The sequence below is a fragment of the Squalius cephalus genome (assembly GCF_949319135.1).
Source record: "Squalius cephalus genome assembly, chromosome: 9".
Classification (NCBI taxonomy): Eukaryota; Metazoa; Chordata; class Actinopteri; order Cypriniformes; family Leuciscidae; genus Squalius; species Squalius cephalus.
The window spans coordinates 33,543,724-33,565,145 of record NC_137130.1 but is presented as its reverse complement, the minus strand read 5'-3'; the positions used below and the strand labels follow the sequence as shown (position 1 = coordinate 33,565,145).

Here is a 21,422-nt window from a genome sequence, read left to right as displayed (position 1 = left end):
TTTTCCACAAATATTCCTGTCATAGGCGCCACAAATGATGTTTCACTAAACAAAGTTCAGGAGGAGCACATTCAAATAATCAATCCAATCAACTTGTCATCAACAATCATCATGGCTATCCTATCAGCATGAGAGGAAGCATATATATATATATATATATATATATATATATATATATATATATATATATATATATATATATATATATATATACATATATATATTCACTCAGTCGACTCACCTACATTCCTTGACAGTTTTTCAGCATCCCTCCACCACCCTGAGGCTTGTTCCTTCCACAGCCAGGAATATGGGGGGAGTACTCTGGGTTCGAGCCGAATACCGAGCCCGGAGCCCTCTCCTCGGACAGCACGCCAAATATGCATACCATTTATTCTGTCCGACTTATTTGTAAGTGTGAACTCGTGAAACACAGATAGGCAAATTGGTAACGGTATACAGAGAACCATTTGCGTTTTAAACTCCCAACTCAGCACTGATGAGTTATTTATTTTAAATGATTAGCAATCCAAATTGGGCCGAACCCAGCTTCCTTACCAAATAGTTTAAACTCAGCATTTTGGTTGGCATGTGATTTGGTGTCTGTTGTTAATCATTTAGCTATTATATTCTAACACCACATTTTTTCGCTTTGTACAAGTTGAAAAATACAGCCTTGCTGATCACCAGCATAAAGTATGTTTTGCATGCTGAGACCGGATTGGGATGCTGGTTTCTGATTTGCTGGTCACCAGCATGGATAGCGGGAGTGCTGGTGGACCAGCTATACCAGCTCAGTTTTGCTTGACAACAGTATGACTATGCTGGCCCACCGGTTAGACCAGCACTATACCAGCTCTAAAAAGCATAAACTAGCCTGGACCAACAGGGAATTTATGCTGGTTTATGCTGGATTTTTCAGCAGAGCAATGTGGGGTTAACATGGCAAAATGCTCCTGAGCAGGGTTTCAGAACCCGTGGGAAAAAAATTGCACTAACCTAAATTCTAAAAATAAATTTTAATAAATAAAAAAGCTACAATTTGAGACCAGAAACGCATCATGTTAACTGTAAGAGTAAAAAAAAAACTGATTACGCACTTGTTTGTAAGGAAGTCTGGGAATCATTAACTAATTTATGTATACAGCTGTCATGTCACGTGACAAAAGAACGAATGGACCAGACCTGGTCAGACCTGAAGACTCGGGAGGTGAACTAATAATTTCTCTTTCCGGTACAGACAGCATAGCCTCTATGGGGCTGTCACAGGATGAACGAATGACTCGGACCCAAACCCGAAGACTCGAGAGGTGAACTAATTTCTGTTTCCTGTACAGAACCTATAGGATGTTGCGCATGTGTGGTCTACACAAAATGAACAAATCACTCTCTGAGACAGCTCGTTGTTCCTGAGTCATATTAAAGATTCGTTCAAAATGAACGAATCATTCATGACCAACCCCACACTACGGCATACCGGCAACAACAAAACAGTACAATCTCACGCACTGAAAATGTTAGAAACTGTCAGTAGTAGTGGTCTGCCTTATATGTTCGAACCAAAGTCGGACAGTGATGGAAAGCCTCAAGAAGAAGTGACAACATATACAGTAGAATGCAACAGGACATTTCTGAGTGGTTAATTGAATTTATGTAGTTGATTTAACTATCTTCAAGTCATTGATTAGACCATTGATTGACCAATGACTTGAAGATTAACTATCTTCAAGTCATTGGTGTGTGTTCAGGCTAGCGATAAAGGGAAGCAGTGCGTGCAAGGTTTCTCTTGGAGCTGGTACACTAGAAAGGCCTGTCTAGCTGGATGTGGCCATACTAATGCCTTATTTTGCTTTCCATTCTTACTTTTTTAAACAACGGGGACAGATCCAGCATGGACAGTTACCGGATTGAGGGATATGAAGCGCCTGTCTGAGAAAGTAACTAACGTTAAACAGTTTGAGTTCAATTTCAAATGGCAGTGGTTCTCAAACTGGGGTACGTGAGGTGACAGAAGGGGGTAGCCTAGGCAAACAATGCTGAATTTTGCCATTCATTCAATTCTACTCCACCTTAAAATAACATTAAAACTTAGCATGTATTTCTAGCAGGTAAAATGCGGTAAATAGGCTACGTGACATCCAATCAAATTACCTCATCTTTTGCGCTCACAACTGACTGCATTCACACAAGCAGCGAGCATATGATATGTTTTGTGCAGATTATGCAGTCTTGGCAAATCGCGCTATACTGCCGTTCTCGACGTACCTTTGTAAAAGTGGGGATTTAGCACTTACTAGCACGAAGAACTAATATAGACATATACACAGTTCATTTTATACACAGTATTGTCCGTATTTTTTGCAACAAAACAATAGCTCCAATGAGAGCCACAGCAGTGTTTGTGAACGGATCTGCGGCTTTGAACAAATAGTGAGAGTCAATGATTCATTCATAATTACAGCCACTTGCTTCGTTACTGATGAATGACTCGATGACTCGCTCATAAAGACCGTGACTTGCCGCCACCTACTGGCGGATTAAATTTAATATTTAAAAGCATCACTTCGTTTTTACAATCATTGCATATTTCTCTATTGATTTTTTTTATTTTATTTAAATCATTATTTATTTTATAAAGGTAAAATATGCACTGGAAATATCGATTAGGGGGCAAATATTGTCCCTTACTGAAAAAGGAGTGACTGCAAAGAGGAGGTACGCAGAAGGATGTTAAAAGCCTCAGTGGGTACAACACTCTAAGAGAACCACTGGGTTAAGGAATAGAACAAAATCAACATTAAAGCACAATACACATATCAAGGGCAGAAAGTAATACACAGAGGTCACTTACAAAGCTAGGTTAAAGATACAAACAAATAGGGATTCAAACAAACAACATATAATAAGGTAGAATTTACAGACTGTGAGCTGAAGAGATCTGAATCAGCTCTGAATCAGAAAGAGGCTGTTTTTGATTTATGGGAATTATTTAAAAAAATAAGTGAGTGGATTATAGCCTGGTTGTTCTCACTCTCTGCGCACACATCGGTGTCCAAGCACCTTATAAAAGTGAAATTTGCATAACGGGTCCCCTTTAAAGGCAGCACAATACATGGAAGTCTCTTTTACTAATCAGACATATTCAAAGAAGCTATTACAAATCCGTCTGTGGTGAGTCAGATTGGTGTGGAAGTGCTGTCTGTGTATCCATGGTCCTGGTTCATCTGGTTTCCATTTTTTAATGACAAATTCAGCCTCCTGCTGTTATGGAGAGTTATTTCCAAAATACTTGCTAACTGGCCATTAGCAGTAGTTTATAAGTGAAGTGAAGTGAAGTGACGTGTAACTCTCTTTAGCCAAATATGGTGTCCCATTCTCGGATTTTGTGCTCTGCATATCACCCATCCAAGGCGCCCGGGAGCGATTGGGGGTTTGGTGCCTTGCTCAAGGGAACCGCAGTTGTGGGTAATGAGAGTGGAAGATAGCGCTGTTCAATCACTTCCCCACCGACATTTCCTGCCGATACTGAGAACTATTTTTTTTTTTTTTTTTTTGCAGTGTATTCAAGTTCAACCTTTTCTCACAGTTGCTGGTAATGTGAGGCAACACCATTTTCATTGCTGCTAGTTCTTTGATGCCAGTTTAGTGACACAGCATTAAAACCTTTTAGAATATCTAAGCAAGCACCCTAGTATTGTGCCAGCGAGTTTTGGAAGGGCAAACACTACTCACATTTTTTTTTTTTCAGATTAAAGTTCAGATAAAATATTGAATTGACTTTTGTAATTTAGTGTAATTTATTGACACACAGAATAACAGACATTCCATTTCAGGTCACACAGACCTGAGTCTTAAAACTGTGTGCTACCTACAGTGCTTCCTTGTGGCATGTTTTATGCAAGTATAATTCAGAATTTCTCCTAAAGCGTAAAGTGTTCTAGCAGACACAGGAAAGCCCTGAGCGCAGGTACAGCTGCTGGATTGGAGTGAATTTGCTATGGCTGTCAGTGGAAAGTCTGACAGGATCTCCTATATCTTCATGAATTAGCACTAGCAGAATTCACATACATTTTTACATACACAGACAGTAACTGTTTTTGCTCTTAGCTGACATTCCTAGGCTGAGAACAACACCTGAAAACAACACACATTCAGAAACACTTGTTATTAGTACAACTTTTAAAAGTGTACAACGTCTATTTGTGGGTTGACATGCTAGGCTATTTGTTTTTTTCCGTTTCCTGCTCAGTGTGGTATCTTGTCTAATATGTGTGGTATCTTGTTTAGTTTCACATGAGATGGTTATCTTACTTGGAATTAAGGTACAGCTGTATTTGCATAAGGTCTAGAACTGATGGAAATACCAACGCATTCTCATCCTTGGGCGTCATAATACTGACGCTTTTGACATTTCGTCGACATCGAACGCACATGGCACCCTTTAGCGTCAATATGACACGCACAGAGCTTTGTTTGGTTATGGGTAGGTTTAGGTCTGGGGTAGGGTTAGGGTTAGACCGCTAGGAGGCGCCTTCTGGCCCATATCTATCTGCGTCTCATATTGACGCTAAAGGGTGCCATGTGCGTTCGATGTCGACGAAATGTCAAAAGCGTCAATATATGACGCCCTAGGATGAGAACGGGCTGGAAATACTTATTTGGCCAATTCTGCTTCTTAGGGCTGGTTCACACAGAAAGTGGTTTTGCTTTGAAAAATGGGGGGAGGGGGGAAACGCTTTTAGTTTCAGTTTTTGTTTACGAAAATAAATAACCTTGCATATGAAAGGCTTTCGGAAGCGTGCGTTAATGCCACATCCTTTTGATTTTCCTTGCAAAAACATCCCGAGTCCTTCACATTAAACTCAGTTTGCAGGTTATCATAGACAACCTGTCTATGAACCCATTTTTAAAGTTTTGTTACAAGTTGTTCACACATTGGCAATAAAAAGTGATTAATACATGAAAAGTGTTACATATAGCCCCTTTAACAGATGAAGGAAATATTTGTCATAGTAAAAGGTTGACTGACTCTGAAGTTGTGAGTTTTCAGTATGTTGTGGTCTGTTCTATTCGTTCTGTGAGACAGCACAAACAGGGATTAAAATACCTTTGTCTTGTGACTCCTAGTTTCCTGTTGTACTGCTGTTTTCTTTCAGGGCACTGAGAGGTGAAGTCAAGCATCAACAGTTAGGCAATGGTGGAGGTTTCACTGCAGAATTTTAGAAAAAGGTTACCAAACCCCAAACCCCCTTGTTTAGATAATGTCCAATCAAAACTATTTGTGCACCCTTGTGAAAATTTTCAGAATTACTTGTATTGTCTTTGAAATAAAGTTGTCTGTGGCCAGATATACTGGCACATTTATGGTAAACTAAAATACAATTTAATGTTAATTTCTATTGACACTTATATTTAATGTTTTTAAATATATGTGTAATTACACATTTGTAATGAAGTTACAATTGTATATAAACTTTAATAAATATTAACTTTAAATGTAACATCAAATACACCACAGTTAAAATGATATTCAAGTACTCTGCATGTGCTTTATGTTAGTCAACACATCAAAAGTGTACTTTAAAGCATGACAAAAGATTTTCAGAACAATTATTTAAAATGTAAAACTTTGACATTATTACAAAGGGCACTTTTTAAAAGTAGTCATGAAAGTCATAGTCTTAGTCAAAGTGTGCTCCATTTAAGAACATGTAAATGGCCTTTTATTTAATTCATATTATATTTTATAATTTTATAAGTTTATACTTGTTAGTGCAGGTTTTTAAAAATAAACTTTAAATATTTGAAGTACACTACAAGTGCACATTCAATACAATTAAGCACACTTCTTTTTCACAAGGGCAGTGATTCATGTTTTAAAATGAGGTTTGGACAATTTATATTGGATTTGTCACGGTTTGAGTTTGTGTGTTCACGTTTAGAGTTTTTTTTTCTTTTTTCTATTCATGTCTGAGTTTCTTTGTTAATCTTCTAGGTTGTTAGCTTCTGTCACCCTCTGTCCCATACCTGTTTGTCACCATGGTTTCTGATTGCTTTAGTATTCTGTTGAGGTGTGTCTTGTTAATTTAGTCTCATTAGCTCCCTTTGTTTTCTGTGTATATAAGCCTTTAGTTTCAGTTAGCTCCTTGTCTGGTATTAGTCATATTTAGTTGAGTGGGTGAATTTAAATAAAGTTTTCTTTGGATTTCTCCCTTCGTCTTGCGCTTTGGATCTACACTACAGCGTGACAGGATTACACTATGTTGTAAATGTTTTTGGAGTACTTTGGGAACTCTTGGTTTAAGGAGTAGGCATATTTACTGGGTAAACCTTGCATATGGTAAAATATATTTAAACAGACATGCATGCACATGCTTGGACCTCTATTTGCTAGATTTATTGTGAATTGTGAAGGTTCAGGGGCACCATGTGCAGAGAAGTTTCTCTGGTTCTCATGAGACAAAAGTGTCAGAGAACATGTTACGGTGTGATCTAACACAGTGACCTATAGTCTCACAGAGAAAGACTTTTAGACTGCAGTGTGTTCTGTCGAAGAACCACCCAATTAGACAGGAAATGACTGTCTGAGTGACATGCAAAGTGATCAACCACAGTGTGTGTATTTTACAAAAGGGGTTAGTTTATCTGAAATTAATTATATAACCATAATCAAGATAAAAAATCTAACTGTAGCATGTGTTTTTGGCAAGTTCCTCATATTTTACAATATGCATCAGCAGCACATAAACAGATTGGGGACAACCTGTGGATATGTTGTTTCAGATCACTGACCACACACAGACACAGGGACAATGACCATTACAAACTGAAGTACAACATTTGGAGTGTCAAGGAAGAAATGCTCTAAAACGCTTTATAGGACCTCAGCACGATCCAGTTCAGCAGGAATCTAATCAGGAAAGAGAATCCTCAATAAAAATGTCAGACACCTCTCTTACAGGGACACAAGAAGCACATATCTCATTTCTAATGGCTGGAAAGAGCTACAGTGGCATCGGTATATCATGAGTTAGCCTTATTTTAGTTTTGGAAGATTGAAGTGTCTGCAGTTGTTCCACTCATATTGTATAGAAGCAACTTCTGACATACAATATCAATCATTATGCTGAAAGTTTTTTTGGAGTGGCGTCTATTATAAAAAAACAGGTTTGGTTTTGTTGATTTTGTTACATTAGTTGCTTAGAGGCTGACCCAAGTCAAAAGAGCACACCCCCAAGTGTCTATAATATGCTTGTTTTTAGATATGGGGGTTAGATATTGGGTTTCATATGTTTATAATCCAGCATGCATTAATTGTAGATGTGATTGCTTAAAACAGCACACCTATCCTGAAAATAGTAGATGATGTGAGGATAATTCATGTCTTTAGGGTAACGTACAAGAATAATTACTTGTTAAAGTTAAATACTTAGAGTTATTGGTTTATCTCTAACCTGCATGAGCAATAGGAAAAGTAATGATGACTCTCTCTCTCTCTCTCTCTCTCTCTCTCTCTCTCTCTCTCTCTCTCTCTCTCTCTGACTACCAAAATCGTACAGAACAGGAGCTTATTGAAAGCAGACGTGGTAAACTTTCACTTCCATAAAATTACTGATTTTCCTCTTACTTTTTTCTCTCTCTCGATTCATCCTTATGCTTTCCACTTCCAGCAGTCCTAATAAATCTGTTGTCCCTAATTGTTCATTATATATATGTATGTATGTGTGTGTGTACCAAAATATGTTGATAAATGAATTAATAAGGATAGATCTCTTAAATAGATCTCTTAAATCTCTTAAACAGAGATAAATGTTATTTCTGTGGCATAAGTCAGCTGGCTACCTAGACACCATTTTAAGGCCAGAAACATTTTTATAAGTATTCAAATGCTGGGTGCGTGTTGATCTGCTCCTAGTCTCAATTGCAAATTCCTTCCAGTGCACTGAAAAGTTTTCTCCCTAAAAAGTCTCACAATGCACTGTGAAAACAAGGGAGCATCAATGTTCACTATGTTCCCTTACCGGAAATTCGGAAGCACAAAACATAAATCGGGTGAGCCAACTCACTAATGCTGTCACAAATACTATATAATTTTTTTAAAAATACGTATGGATACTGAAATATCTGAAACGGTTCCAAAATATTCATTTTCTGCATTATCTATACACTGATATATCCCACCTCTCCCAGAAGTTCTGTGAATCTCCCAGAAATCGAGCGAGCGAGAGGGAAACACTGGCTGTGTCCAAAATCATATACTCTCTTGAGTAGGTACTTATTTTGAAAAAGCAATTACTTCATGACCGCTAAAGTACGTTCTGTATAGCATGAGTGTGTGTATGAATGTAATCCGGACACACTAAATTTTGCCATGCTGACATTATCATGTGACCTACCAGCGTCAGTTACATCGCTTCAATTTTAAGACAATTTTAATGAACTGTTATATTAAATAAAACATGGGTTTTGGCAGGAGAGCAGAACTTGCGCTGAACTAAAGTGATTGACAGCTCCAGTGATTATAAAGGGAGCTTTCTTTGATCACTTTGTGTAAATAATTGTAATAACTATTGGGATAACAGTTGCTACTAAAAGAAACAATGTTAAATTGACTGTTCAGTCGATGGATTTTGTGACATCGCTACCCCTGAAACCTTGCATATCAAAGCAATCATTTATCACAGATCAGGCTTTAGAATGAACATGGTTGAGGTATGTTCACATCCATCTTTCACTAAATGTGTTTGTGAAGCTTGCGTCCAATTGTGACATTAATAATTACACCCTACTGACATGATCAGGAACAGCCACTTCCTAAATGTTAGATTCCTTCAAAAGTTATGCAGAGACAATGCTCTTCCACAACTAAAAACTGCACAACATTTGGAAAACTCAGCAGGCATCTAAATATCTTTTTAGTCTTTTTTATGTTGCAGTATCTCTCTCTTCAGTATTTATTTATACTCTTCAATTTTTAGAAAACACTAAAAACAAAAAAACAAAGGAAAGACATGAAAAATGTGGATGCATGTCAGTAGGCAACAACTTAATAAAGTAAAGCATGTAAATAACTTCATTAAGTGTGTCCTTGGATGCCTTTTTAAACAGTACTGAAGAAGTTCCCATGTATTCTGCCACATGTGTTGCCCGCTGTTCTTTACTGTCTGCTCCATTTAAACATTAAAATGCTAGTTTAATAAAGAACTTTGAATGCAGTTTGTAAAGAGGTTTGTTGATAAGGGGAGAAAGAGGCGGAAATGTTTTACACGATAATTATGAAATAAACAAACAAATTCTTTCATCGTTTACTCACCCTCAAGTAGTTCCAAACCTGTATGAATTTGCTGAACACAAAAGAAGATATTTTGAAGAATATGGGTAACCAAACAGTTGACTTCCATAGTATGGAAAAGAAAATACTTCATAATTCATATTGGAACAACTTGAGGGGTAAATGATGACAGAATTTAATTTTTCTATCCCTATTCCTTTCTATCCCTTTAAGCATAAGATCAAAAGGACTAAGATCATCAACATCTGTATGTTCAAACATACAGTATACATGATAATGCATTCATCTAAAAATCCTTGTGTCCAGGTATAAAACCATGTTTTACATGTATATTAAACAGGCTTTTTTAATGAAACTTTGGTAATATTTCTACAGAAATGGACACTGTGGATAAGAATATAGGGAAGCAGAATGAGTTGTGTTTAACAGAGAAGCTGAGCATATGTTAATGATATCAGAGTGTCTGAGGGCTCTGGGAGCCAGACTGATTGTACGCAGTATTTCAGGTGCGTGACCTCGCCAGGTTTTAACAGTGAAGGTGAAGCCAGGAAAAAGTGATAACAGGAAAGAGAGAGAGAGGGGGGGGGGGGAACATGAGGTTGAGTTCACTGTCAAACAACAGCCTGATTTTTCGGCCCACTACCCAGTGGAATGTGAGCGGTGTGTATCAGTTTACTATATAAACCTTCATGACCTGAGGGCCGTTCAGAGTGACGGTATGCCACCCGTTTGAGCTATGAGAGTTATTTACAGTGCTTGAAAGGGAGCACTGCATTATAATTCATCTCAATTCTGGTTCTCTTTCCTCACAATTATTTCAACTTAAACCGTTTAATGTAGTGTTCTCTTTTTGTTGTTGTTGTTGTTGTTCTCATCAAAGCTCACCAGTCATGCTCAATAACCACCAAACCAGACATGTATTTGTTTTTACTATCAGTTAACACTATTAATAATATGAAATGGCTATTATATAATGATTTACCTTGAAACATACTTTGTAGAAGAAAGAAACAGACTCACTTAGTAGCTTCTTGCTCATTAAGAAACCTGTATATATGTACATGCTCTATAAAAACTTTATTATTTTTTTTATTTTATTTTTTTGATTAAAATGAAAGAATCTCCTCAAGACTTGAATTTGAATTTGAATTTATGCATAAGTTGGAACTACTGTGCATGATTACGTATATTGACAACAGATTGTACTCTGAGCTGTTCACATTGTTGGACTTTTTTGAATTGTATATAATTTACTTTGTCTAAATGATAAAAACAGACACATAACATAATTTTAATGCGGTATTACATTGTTAAATGTAACCAACTGCGAGGACATATTGTGTGCTTTGCATACATATTGTAATGTGTTGGTGATTCAGCATTTCATCTATATAAAACTAAAGGCTAATACCAACATAGGCTCATTGAAAAGTGTACTTCTACTTTACCTTCTTTTTTTTTTCTTTTTTTTTTAACTCCCAAAATTTACCTTTAAAATTCACTGCAGATATCGGCTGAAATGAACATTGTAGTGGCAGCAAAAAAACACAACTTTTATTCCTGATGATGCAAATTATGATGCTATTTTCATGCAGTTATACTACTAAAACTACGGAGACCTTAAAGGGACTTGGTGAAGAAAAAAAATGATATGGGAGGAAAAAATATTTGGCACTGCCTTTGCATTCTCTCGCAAATGTGGGAATGCAAAGGTTTTTTCAAGCGAATGCAAAGTTTCACCTCACCTGGTCCAGAATTGCATGAGCCGGAGCACTCGGGAATGAGTCCCGTGAAAAAAGAGACTTGGGGGAGGAAACTAAAATGCCATGGTTGCTTTAACAAATGTATTCTTGCTCTATCAGCAAATGTGGTCACTCTATCAAACGCGATTTCTTTTAAAACTGCTGCAATGCATACAACAACCAACAGAATAAAACGTTGCCAGATTCACGTTCATCTTTGTGGCTTTTAATGCCACTCACTACCCAGACAGCAACATAGAAAAATTTCCCAATGAAGATATTTCACCCAGACAGCAACATAGTGTCGTCCCAGACCCGGGCCATATCTGGTACATGTGGATTCAACACGTACCAGATGTGGGCCAGTGAAAATTGCAGAATTTTTTCACTGAAGCTGGATTACCTAAAACTCGCAAAGACTCCCTGGTGAAAAAAAATTAATAAATGCTAAGTATACTTGCAGCCAATTTAATTTAACTAATTAACTAATTTAACTAAGTTAACTAATTTAGTATACTTCAAGTGTGTTAATGATTAGTTAACTTGAAGTGTGCTATTTTAAAAACAACTAATTTTGTACTAAGTATATTTTAGTTGTAATTAAATTGTATAAAGCATAACTTGTATTTAGTGTACTTTTTTGTACTAAACTGGAACAACTTCAAGTATACTAAGTATATGCCTGTGTAGGGACTAATTACATGCTTGATTAGTGATATTACGAGTGTCTTCGAAACATACAAGCAATATACCATAAGTGTATATTTTTATATAAAATATTTTTATTTTTGCCTTTTATTAGGATAGGACAGTAGCTACACTGGAAGTGAGGTGGGAGAGAGAGAGGGGGGATGGGATCAGGAAAGCTCTGCGAGCCGGGACTCGAACTCGGATCACCCGAAGCACAGCGGCACTACAAATTGCACACTTTGTCTTCGATAACAAATGCACATTAATAGACAAATAATACTTAGCTATACTTTGTACAAAATACTATTGTATACTATAATGTATTTTGAAAGTATATATTTCCAGCACACAGTTAAAATATACCTAAAATATATGTTTAATAAAGTGCAAATAAATACACTTTTAAAAAATAAACAAAATTTTCACATCAAGTATATTTTTCTAAAATATATTTTTAGAAATTATACTAAAGTACAATTATTTTAAAGTGTGTTAAAAGTTGTATTGTGAAAATAGGTAAAAGCATGATGCTAATACACTTTTAATATATCAAAGATAGTACAATTTGTGTTAGTATATTTGCAATGTACTCTTGAAAAAGGAAATATATTTTAAATACAATAAAGTATACTTTTTTCTCACTAGGGCTAGTTCAAGCCAGCAAAATGCATTTCAGTAAATGCAAGTCTAGTTTATTCTCATAATAGTCAGATTTCACTTCATTAATGAAGTCTGTGAGTGTATTGCTTTCCAGAGTGTGTGGCATGTGTACATTACTGAATGGATAACTCAGAATACACTAAATTGAGCATATAGTATATAACTTGTTTTATAGAATGTGGTTAGAAGCTATGTAAGTATGTGCTATGTAAAGTTTTGGCTGTATATCATCAACAGCAGGTCATTAGTGAATATTTGTCTGAGGCCCCATAATGAGAGCCAGGTGGAACATCCCCAGTGCTGATTCCAGATCAGCCAGAGAACCTCCGAACTCTGCATGTACCATCAGTCTGCACTCTTATTTAGGAAATCAACATCTCAGACTCTAGAATTTGTCAACATTGTTTCAGTTGAGCCGCTGTCATCATGTTTAGATTACAAAAACAAGCCATCATTGAAAAACAAATTATATCACATAAAAAACATTCAAGAAAAAAAAAAAAAAAAAAACTCTTCATTGTGTCTCAGTTTGGCCTCTAGATGAGGAATCTTGTGAGACGCCTCAGAGCATGTCTGTGGAGTCTGATGTTCCCTGGAATGAGTTCTGGGCAGCAGTCTAAAGGAATCATTAAAAGAAGAGTGCATTTTGATTGCTAGTGATCTTGTAGCAAAACAAACAATATTGATGTATTAGAACAAGATGGGTATGTGGTTTTGTCTCATGTTGTTGCTGTTCTTTGTGTATGTACACATGCAGTGCCCCAAAGCCAAAATGAAGAGTACTCCTGTCATTTCACTAGCCACTGTACATCTATTCATATGTTCCAAGGGTGTATTTAGTACTGTTTGCAGTCAAGCAAATAAAAGGCCACTTTAAAATGTGCAGTTGTACTGTATTGGGGGGGGGGGGGGGGCCTGTGGCGTGTTGGTCCACTCCTCTTCAATGGCTGTGCGAAGTTGCTGGATATTGGCAGGACCTGGAACGCGCTGTCGTACCCCCCCCCCCCCCCCATCTTGATATGCCATGCCATGGAGGTGGATGGATTATCTCGACAAAGGAGGAGTGCTCACTAACACAGATTTAGACAGATTTGTGAGAAATAGGCCTTTTGTGTACATAGAGAAAGTCTTAGATCTTTGAGTTCAGCTCATGAAAAATGGGGGCAAAAACAAAAGTGTTGCGTTTATAATTTTGTTCTGTGTATTTAACAATGATTTATTTTATGTAAATTTGCTCACCTGTCTAAAAAAGTACATGCAAGAATGGCGTCTCTGTCAAGTCGTGAAGCTCTGTTAAGCTGAAGTTTGCCGCGAAGCTCTCGGCATCTCGAAAACACCGCGCCGATATTGATCCTCGTTTTAGTTCTCCTTTTGTCCCAAAGTCTGCTTGCCATGATCCATAATGTTTGAACGAAACAACAACAGCGTGCCACTAAACATTACGCAGTTGTCCACATCTGTCGCCAAAGTTACCATGGCAGTACAAGTGGAAACCATTGATAAGGCGTATATTACGTCATTGACAGGCGACAAGTGACAAGTGACTAGCCTGGTAATACCAAACTCTGCTACTTCGCTTTGCTTCGTAGACAGAGTCTGGCATGGCATAATTGAAAAGCGTTTTCTTTCTCGCGCGGGGGGCGCTTGTCTGAAGTTTAAAATCATTGGTTACCCGTAAGCCAATCACATAACGTTTGGTTATGGCGTGTGTTATGCGCATGCTCAGCCGCATCTAACTTCCACTGTAAACACATGTATGATGCGAAAACAAAACCATCGAGCGAAATACCGGAGTGAACATGGCTGTGCGCGACTTTTGCAGATTATGTGAAGTAAATCTACGCATCCACGGTACAATCAGTGTCTACGTCACGGCTCTCAGCCCGCCCTCTGTTCGTTGATTGGCCGGCTGTTTTCAGGCCGGAGGAAAACAGAAAGCTATTACACTGTCTCAGACTGAGTACAGAAGCGAAATGAAATTGAGCGGAAGTAAGAAGTCTGACGTAGTCAGGCTAACAAGTGACGGGCACTATTTAAAATTGTGAATTTCTCCGAATTTAAAATTCTTGTAAACATTTAGGATAATGTAAGTACACAATTGAAAGAAATATATAACACTGTGCAAGTGGTTTTTGGATATTTTGATACAAAATTCTTACATGTTGTACCTTTAAACAAACAAAAAAAAAAGCTGTTTTATTCTAGCTTTATGCATTCTTTTTGAAACACTTGAAAATGGGTAAGTTTCTTAAAGGGGTGGTTGAATGTGATTTCACTTTTTTAACTTTAGCTAGTATGTAATGTTGCTGTTTGAGCATAAACAACATTTGCAAAGTTACAACGCTCAAAGTTCAATACAAAGGGAGATATTTGCTTTTAAAGAAATCAATTTCTAAGGACTACAGCAAACGGCCGGGAGGGACTACAAGACATTCCTCCAGGGTTAGTGACATCACTAACCCCAACATTTACATAAACCCCTCCTCTGGGAACACAATAAATAAAAGGGGCGAGGCCATTTTATGTTTCTTTGGAGAAGAGTTGTTGTGGTGGTGGAGGGTCGTTGCCACTATGCCGCCGAAACGCTGTTATTTTCACCCAGATTGCAGGTCCACTTTGTTCAGTCTTCCTAAGGACGGTTACTATTTATTTTTAACTTGGCCCCTCATAATTATAATCCAAATGTCGCTCTCTGTGCTGCACATTTTCCGGAGGAAAGCTTCCTCAATCTGTGCGAGTTCAATGCAGGATTCGCACAACAGCTTGTCCTGAAAGATCGAGCAGTTCCAACTTTAAAAACAGAAGCTGTTGTTTACAAGCCACAACCTGTAAGTATGATTTTTTCGTTGATGTGTTTTCCTGTAATAGTTTGTATTGTTAATTGTACGTTGTAGCAAGGAAGTAAACGAAGGACAGCGCTGTTTGGCTCCACAAACCAGTTTGTTAAATGCTCATACTTATCCGACAAACACATACAAACTTCTGTTTAATATCACCAGCGTTTAGTGTTCGTATTGGGTTAATAGTTCTGGCGACAGATATTTAGCTACAAACGTTCTAAATATACAAAAGTAACAGTGCCATATAGTCAGTAGCGATCACAGTAGATCTGCAGTCTTAAAAAAAAAACCATACCATTCTGAAACTTCCTTTAACAGCCGTTCTTGAACAGGTTCTGCTCGATCCTCTCCACTAACATTCTCTGGGTCTGATTCGGGCTCAAATTGGTATGGCAATATTGACGCCGTTGTTTATAGAGCTGGTAAGTCCTGCCCATCCGTAAAACCCCAAGTGGACCTCTAGGTTGAAAAATCATCAATGCAAGTGAATGGGAGAAAATAATTATTTTCTGGCTCTTTGAATTATGCCATGAATGTGAACATATGTTGTCTGCGAATTTTTTATATAATTTTTCATGTTACGAGTTTGACAGTATATGGTATGATTCTTCGGCTAGCAGTTGTGGAAAAGACATAACGAGAAAGACTACATGTCGCCTATGTGACGTCACCCCATAAAGTTGACTTACCCGTGGTTTTCACCAACCTCAACGATTTTGTCCTCTCCCTGAAAGAAGGCGGTGAAGTGCACCAAAGACACAGCCATGTTTAGCGGGATCCGTGAGCTAGTGTCCGTGTGCGAGTGGTGGTGACGTTTCAAACGCGTCGAAAGCAGCGAAGAGTTGTAGTCCACAAAGTGCTCTCACACAAAGTCTAACCGTATCAAACTTCTACCCGCTAAATTGTAGCATTCTTTACACGAAAAATTATATTAAAAATTCACAGACAACATATGTTCACATTCATGGCACAATTCAAACGGGACCAGAAAATAATTATTTTCTCCCATTCACTTGCATTGACGATTTTTCAACCTAGAGGTCCTGTGATGTTAGCGGAAGGGGCGGGACTTACCAGCTCTATAATACACCGAAGCACAAACTACTGGTAAGGGTAAGGGGCGTGACGTTTCCGAACAACGTGCACTTGGCGGTTAGCAAATCACAAGACACTGGGCCAGCTAACCAATCAGGGGCCGTATTCATAAAGAATTTTAAGGCTAAAAGTAGCTCCTAACTGGCAAATTTAGGAGCAACTCCTAAAAATAATGGGCGTGTCACTCGTAACTTTAGGACTCCTAATTTTTTTGACTAAGAGTAATTCACGAAGCATTTTAGCCCTAAAAGTAGCACCTAAGCCTGGGACAGCTTAAAAGAAGTCGAGAGGACTCCTAACTCACTAAGACCTATTCACAAACCGCTTTTTGTGGCATTTCACGTTGCGATGTTTTGAAATGCGTATGCGGCAGCTACAGGAGCTTCCAATCGCGAGGGAACAATTTTGCATTGTAGGCATAACTAGGGATGCAATAACGCCACCAACAACAACCATAGAACATAGAACCCGGACATCATCCAACAGTTTTTATAAGGAGGGACAGAGCAGTGTAGAATAATGGTTAAATATGTGAAAAATAATGTGAATTTTTTAAAACGAAGGATGAACACACGAGTCCATCAACACCCCCAAAGCTTCACAGTCCTGTAGCTCGTCCTGGGTCGACATTTCATGCATTCAAATTAGGCAGTTTTGATTTATATGCTGTTTAATGTTGATGATTGCGTTATTTTACATGTGCATCTGCTTACATATGATATCTTCTTCTTTTTCGCATGTGTTTTGATCAGGAGATTCAGTGCTCTTTCAGAAAATGCCTAGTAGCATGCCCAACCGTATAACAGTGAAAACATGGAACAACGGAAATTTCAATGGCAGTGAAAGAGTTAATGACAGTTCTGTATAGTTAAACCAACAAGGTTCAAACTACAGATGTGCAAAGTTACTATGGTTTCAGGAAACTTGTGACTAGCTAGTTCATTTCTCCATAGATGCATTGCACTATGGTAGTTAAGCAGAGAGTTACGAGGAATGCACCCCAGAACAGTTGGTGAGGAGTTTAGCATGTACAAAAATGTATCAATTTATCATTGTTTGGCTGATTCTCTTTATAGGGCAATAGACTGTGAATACAATAGTCCTCTCTTTGTCTGGTCTTGCTTAAGACTTGTGCCCTACTTGTGCTGTCAGTATGAATTGTGTGAGAGAAAACACAAAAAAAAGCAGATGTTTTGTGCAAACAACCCTGTGTTTTTCCTCCCCTCAGCATCGGAAGTGAGTCCTGCTGGATTTTTGAGGTAGAGCTCTTGACCACATGTCTCAGAGTAAAGGCTTCAAACTGAGAGCGTGTACACAAGAAAAACAGCAGCCGACATAGAGGAAATACCAGCACTGCACTGATTTAATAAAGAATTCTGAGCTAATATTGCTATTTTTGGGCAAATCTGCAGTGAAGTGGACCTGTCACTGTGAGGTCCGTTTGCCTGAAAGGAAGAGAGGCCAGTCTTGACACGCTCCTAGAAACCTTTGCTGTATGGTAAAGTTTTTGCTTTCATTTTAGCCTTGGAATTTTGGAAGGGCATCTGGAATCAATCTATTGTCTACTAGCCATCGAGCTGTATAAATTTGTGTATTCGATCTGAAATCTGTTGCAGCTTGTAGTAGTTAGCAGTTTCCTCTGATTTTAGTTTCATGTGAAGTGGATGTGTGGCGCTGCTGGTTTGCAGACAGAGAGGTAGATTGTGTTTCATGATTTGATTGGTCCACTTCCAATGTACAATGTTAAACAATCTCACTGAGATCTGCAGAAACAAGACATGCCAACATTAGTAAAAGACAGGGTGAATGGGGGAGATTATCCATATGGTGTCCTTATTAGACATGGTCAGCACACAGATTTGGAATGGTTGATAGAACCGAGAGGAAACAAGTAGAAAGAGATCAATGAAGTGAACAGGAGTGAGTATGAGCTCTTCACAAGAACCACAGTAGTACCGCTCCCATCAAAATGACTCAGGCATTTGTGTTTGTTGTATTATAGACGGATCAGGTGCTCCTTTCTTTGTGCTGATCTATAACTGATAAACATTTCACTACTACAAAAGAATTCTCAGGGCGAATGGAAATAATGCATGGTGTTTGCTGAGGCAAGACAAGTTTAATCATGATGTTAATAAGCTGATCCGGAAGACTAGTTTGCTGTTTTATTGTGTGTGTGTGGGGGGGGGGGGGGGGGGGATGGGGGGTTGAATAAAAAAAACACCTTAGTAAGTGTGTAACAAACTGGCAACTACCTTAACAATGTGTTGGTGAGTTTTACATGGGCAAACATTTCTTCTGAAAATGGGTACCATGGAACTTTGATATATATACAATGGAACCAAATGATTGCCATATTTTTTTTACCATGGTATTTAAACAGTATTCCAAAGTAATTCAAGGAAAATATTTTTAGTACTACTGTGCCATGACCAAAACCATAGTATTATCATAGTAGTAGCATAGTCTTTAAAGAGGTGCCCAATCCTGCTCCTGGAGGGCCAACATACTGCAAAGTTTAAGCTTAGCCCCTGAACCAGCTAATCAAGGGCTGTGGCAGGTAGGCAGCTGACAATCAGGCAATGACTTTGCAGGCAGCATTTGCGCACAAAAGTATCTCACAAAACTGATTTCGGATAGGCTTGTGTGAGGCAGCATAACGGTTTAATGATCTACAGCAAAATAAAGAGCTTTAGTGAAAACAAAGCAAATATTTAATTACTAATATAGTAATTTCTCACTAGAAATGATACACAAAATGGAAAATGTTGGTCAAAAACTTACATTTACACACAGACTGACCACCAACCACAACTTTTAGACACTCAACTGTCACAAAATGGAAAGCACAGGATTGTGCGATATCAAAGGCAGCGATGGATACACCTATGCTGCCTTTAATAATCAATCAGTTGAAGGAATCTCAGGAGAGAGGAAATGTAATTAGTACTTTAGTAATTAAATATCCATTCAGTTATAACCAACTATTTTGCTGTAGATCAGATTATGCTGCCCTTTCAGGATATACCTTTGTGTGCAAGGGAGCAAAACTCAAATAAGCAGATTGTCCAGGAGCAGGATTGGGAACCCCTGGATTTACCTTAGTAAAATGGTTCCTTTTTTGCACTTTTTTGCTAGTGTTGGTTTGAATTTCTGGCAAAATCATAAATTATTATAATCAAGAAAGAGTAATGACAGAAAGAGAGGTACTGCGGCTGGTATGAAGTTTCTCTTGTTCATCACACACCACACATATGCAGAAATCTCAGGAAATAAGTAGGAGAGCTTTTTCCCTCTTGGTCTATAAGCAGGGCAACGCTGATAATCAGTTACTGAGTAACTAATAATGAAGGCTGTTCCCGATTCTGTTCACTGGCTTTCAAGCATGTCCAGAATGCCGTTCATTTATCTTTATGTATGTTTGACTAATCTTACATTTGTTGGAATGTTTATCTCTTAGCTTCCTGTGTGATCTTTTTCAGGTACGTGGATTTCCAGAGCCCCAGGTCTGCTGGTTTAGGAATGGGAAGCTGCTGATAGCAGGGGATCATTATTCTATGGAACAAAGTGCTCGTGGAACCTTTAGTCTGGTGGTCCAGGAAGTCCAGGATGACGATAGAGGACGTTACACCTGTGAGGCTGTCAATGATGCTGGGAGCTGCCAGGTTACCGTGGAGATCGTTGTGGAAGGTAAATAATCATTTTAATGGGCTTGAGGCTTCTTGAGACAGTGATCTAGAAAGATCGGGGTCAGTGATCAATGTTAGGGTTATGGGATAATCTATGCTGTAGATTAAGAAAAATAAGTAAGTTGGAGAATATATGGCCAGGATATCTAGAATATATAACAGGCCCTATGTTACACATCTGCATATATCTCGTCTACTGGCAAGTCTACTATCAGTCAAGTCAAAAAAGTCACAAAAAAGTAAACAAGTTATTTGTATAGCACATTTAAAAGCAATAGAGTTGAGCCAAAGTACTGTACAATAAACCTTTGAGCATATAAAAAGAAAGAATTTAAGGAAAACATGCAGTGTAAAAAATATAAACACATTAAATAAAATACAATCAGAAGACAACAACATAAAACCCTTTAACTAATCTTAGACATTTTTACTGACAAAAATGGTGAATAAGAAAATAATCTTTCAAAAACAAGAGCAGTTGGTTCTGATGGTGTGTTTTAGAGATTGAAGATGTTAGGCAGAATGTCCAAGCTGCTCTTTTCCATTGCACACGGTGAGGCTGTCAATTTCACAAAAGGAACCATAAAAAAGTTGTCAACATGACTTGGGTGGTATATTCAAGTTTATGGAATTATTTAAGTCTGTAATTTCTGCCAATAAACTTGATTTGTAATGGGGATTGAATAATTTTGATTACAACTGTACTTAAAAGTTTACATTACGGTGTAATGCATTTCTCATTTTCCACTTTTTACCTGCAGTAAAAGTCTTCACAGTCAAAGATGCAGCACTACATCTGTACTGATTTATAGACTAATAAATGCTTAGTAAACTTCCTCCAGCATATGGAGCCATTCAAATATTTTACAACTAGCAGCAGATAATAGCAGCTGTTGCATGTTTATGAAGGGAGGAGAGAAAGAGGAAAGGGGAAATATGTGCTTTATATGTTTCTAATGAATTCTGTGTGTTTATGGATGAGTGTATACATTGTATTTGGAGCTTCATGAATAACCTTTTCCATCTCACACAGGAAATGCTGTGAAAAAATACAGTCTTCCTTCCTCCAACAGGACAGGGTGAGATACACACTGTCCGAAAATCACCACACAAGGAAATTTCATGCATGAATATGAAATACACAACATGCCATATCATTTTGGTAGTTAGTTATACATTGTTTACTGTTACTGTTTTTGTTCATTCATTTTTTTAAATTATCATCATGTGAAGAATATGATTCACAAAAGTGTCATAGTCAAAAATTTTTTAGCTTAAAATCAAATGTATTGTTGCGCTTTATCTTGGAGCTGGTTGGTAATGAAAAAACACCTGACAAAAATTTATAAGCTATGACATTTCTGTCAAATATGCATTCTCGATTAACATTTGGCCAACAATTTGGCCATTGCTG

The 21,422-nt window shown here is 37.8% G+C and overlaps 1 protein-coding gene across 1 annotated transcript in view; it reads left to right on the top strand.

The window, feature by feature from the left end:
- Positions 1 to 21,422, top strand: part of mylka (myosin, light chain kinase a) — a 114,832-nt gene that overhangs the window by 19,488 nt on the left and 73,922 nt on the right. Inside the window, exons 3-4 of the mRNA XM_079880243.1 lie at positions 19,802 to 20,009; positions 21,042 to 21,087. Coding sequence (XP_079736369.1) covers positions 19,802 to 20,009; positions 21,042 to 21,087 — 254 coding nt within the window. The remainder of the gene's footprint in view (positions 1 to 19,801; positions 20,010 to 21,041; positions 21,088 to 21,422) is intronic.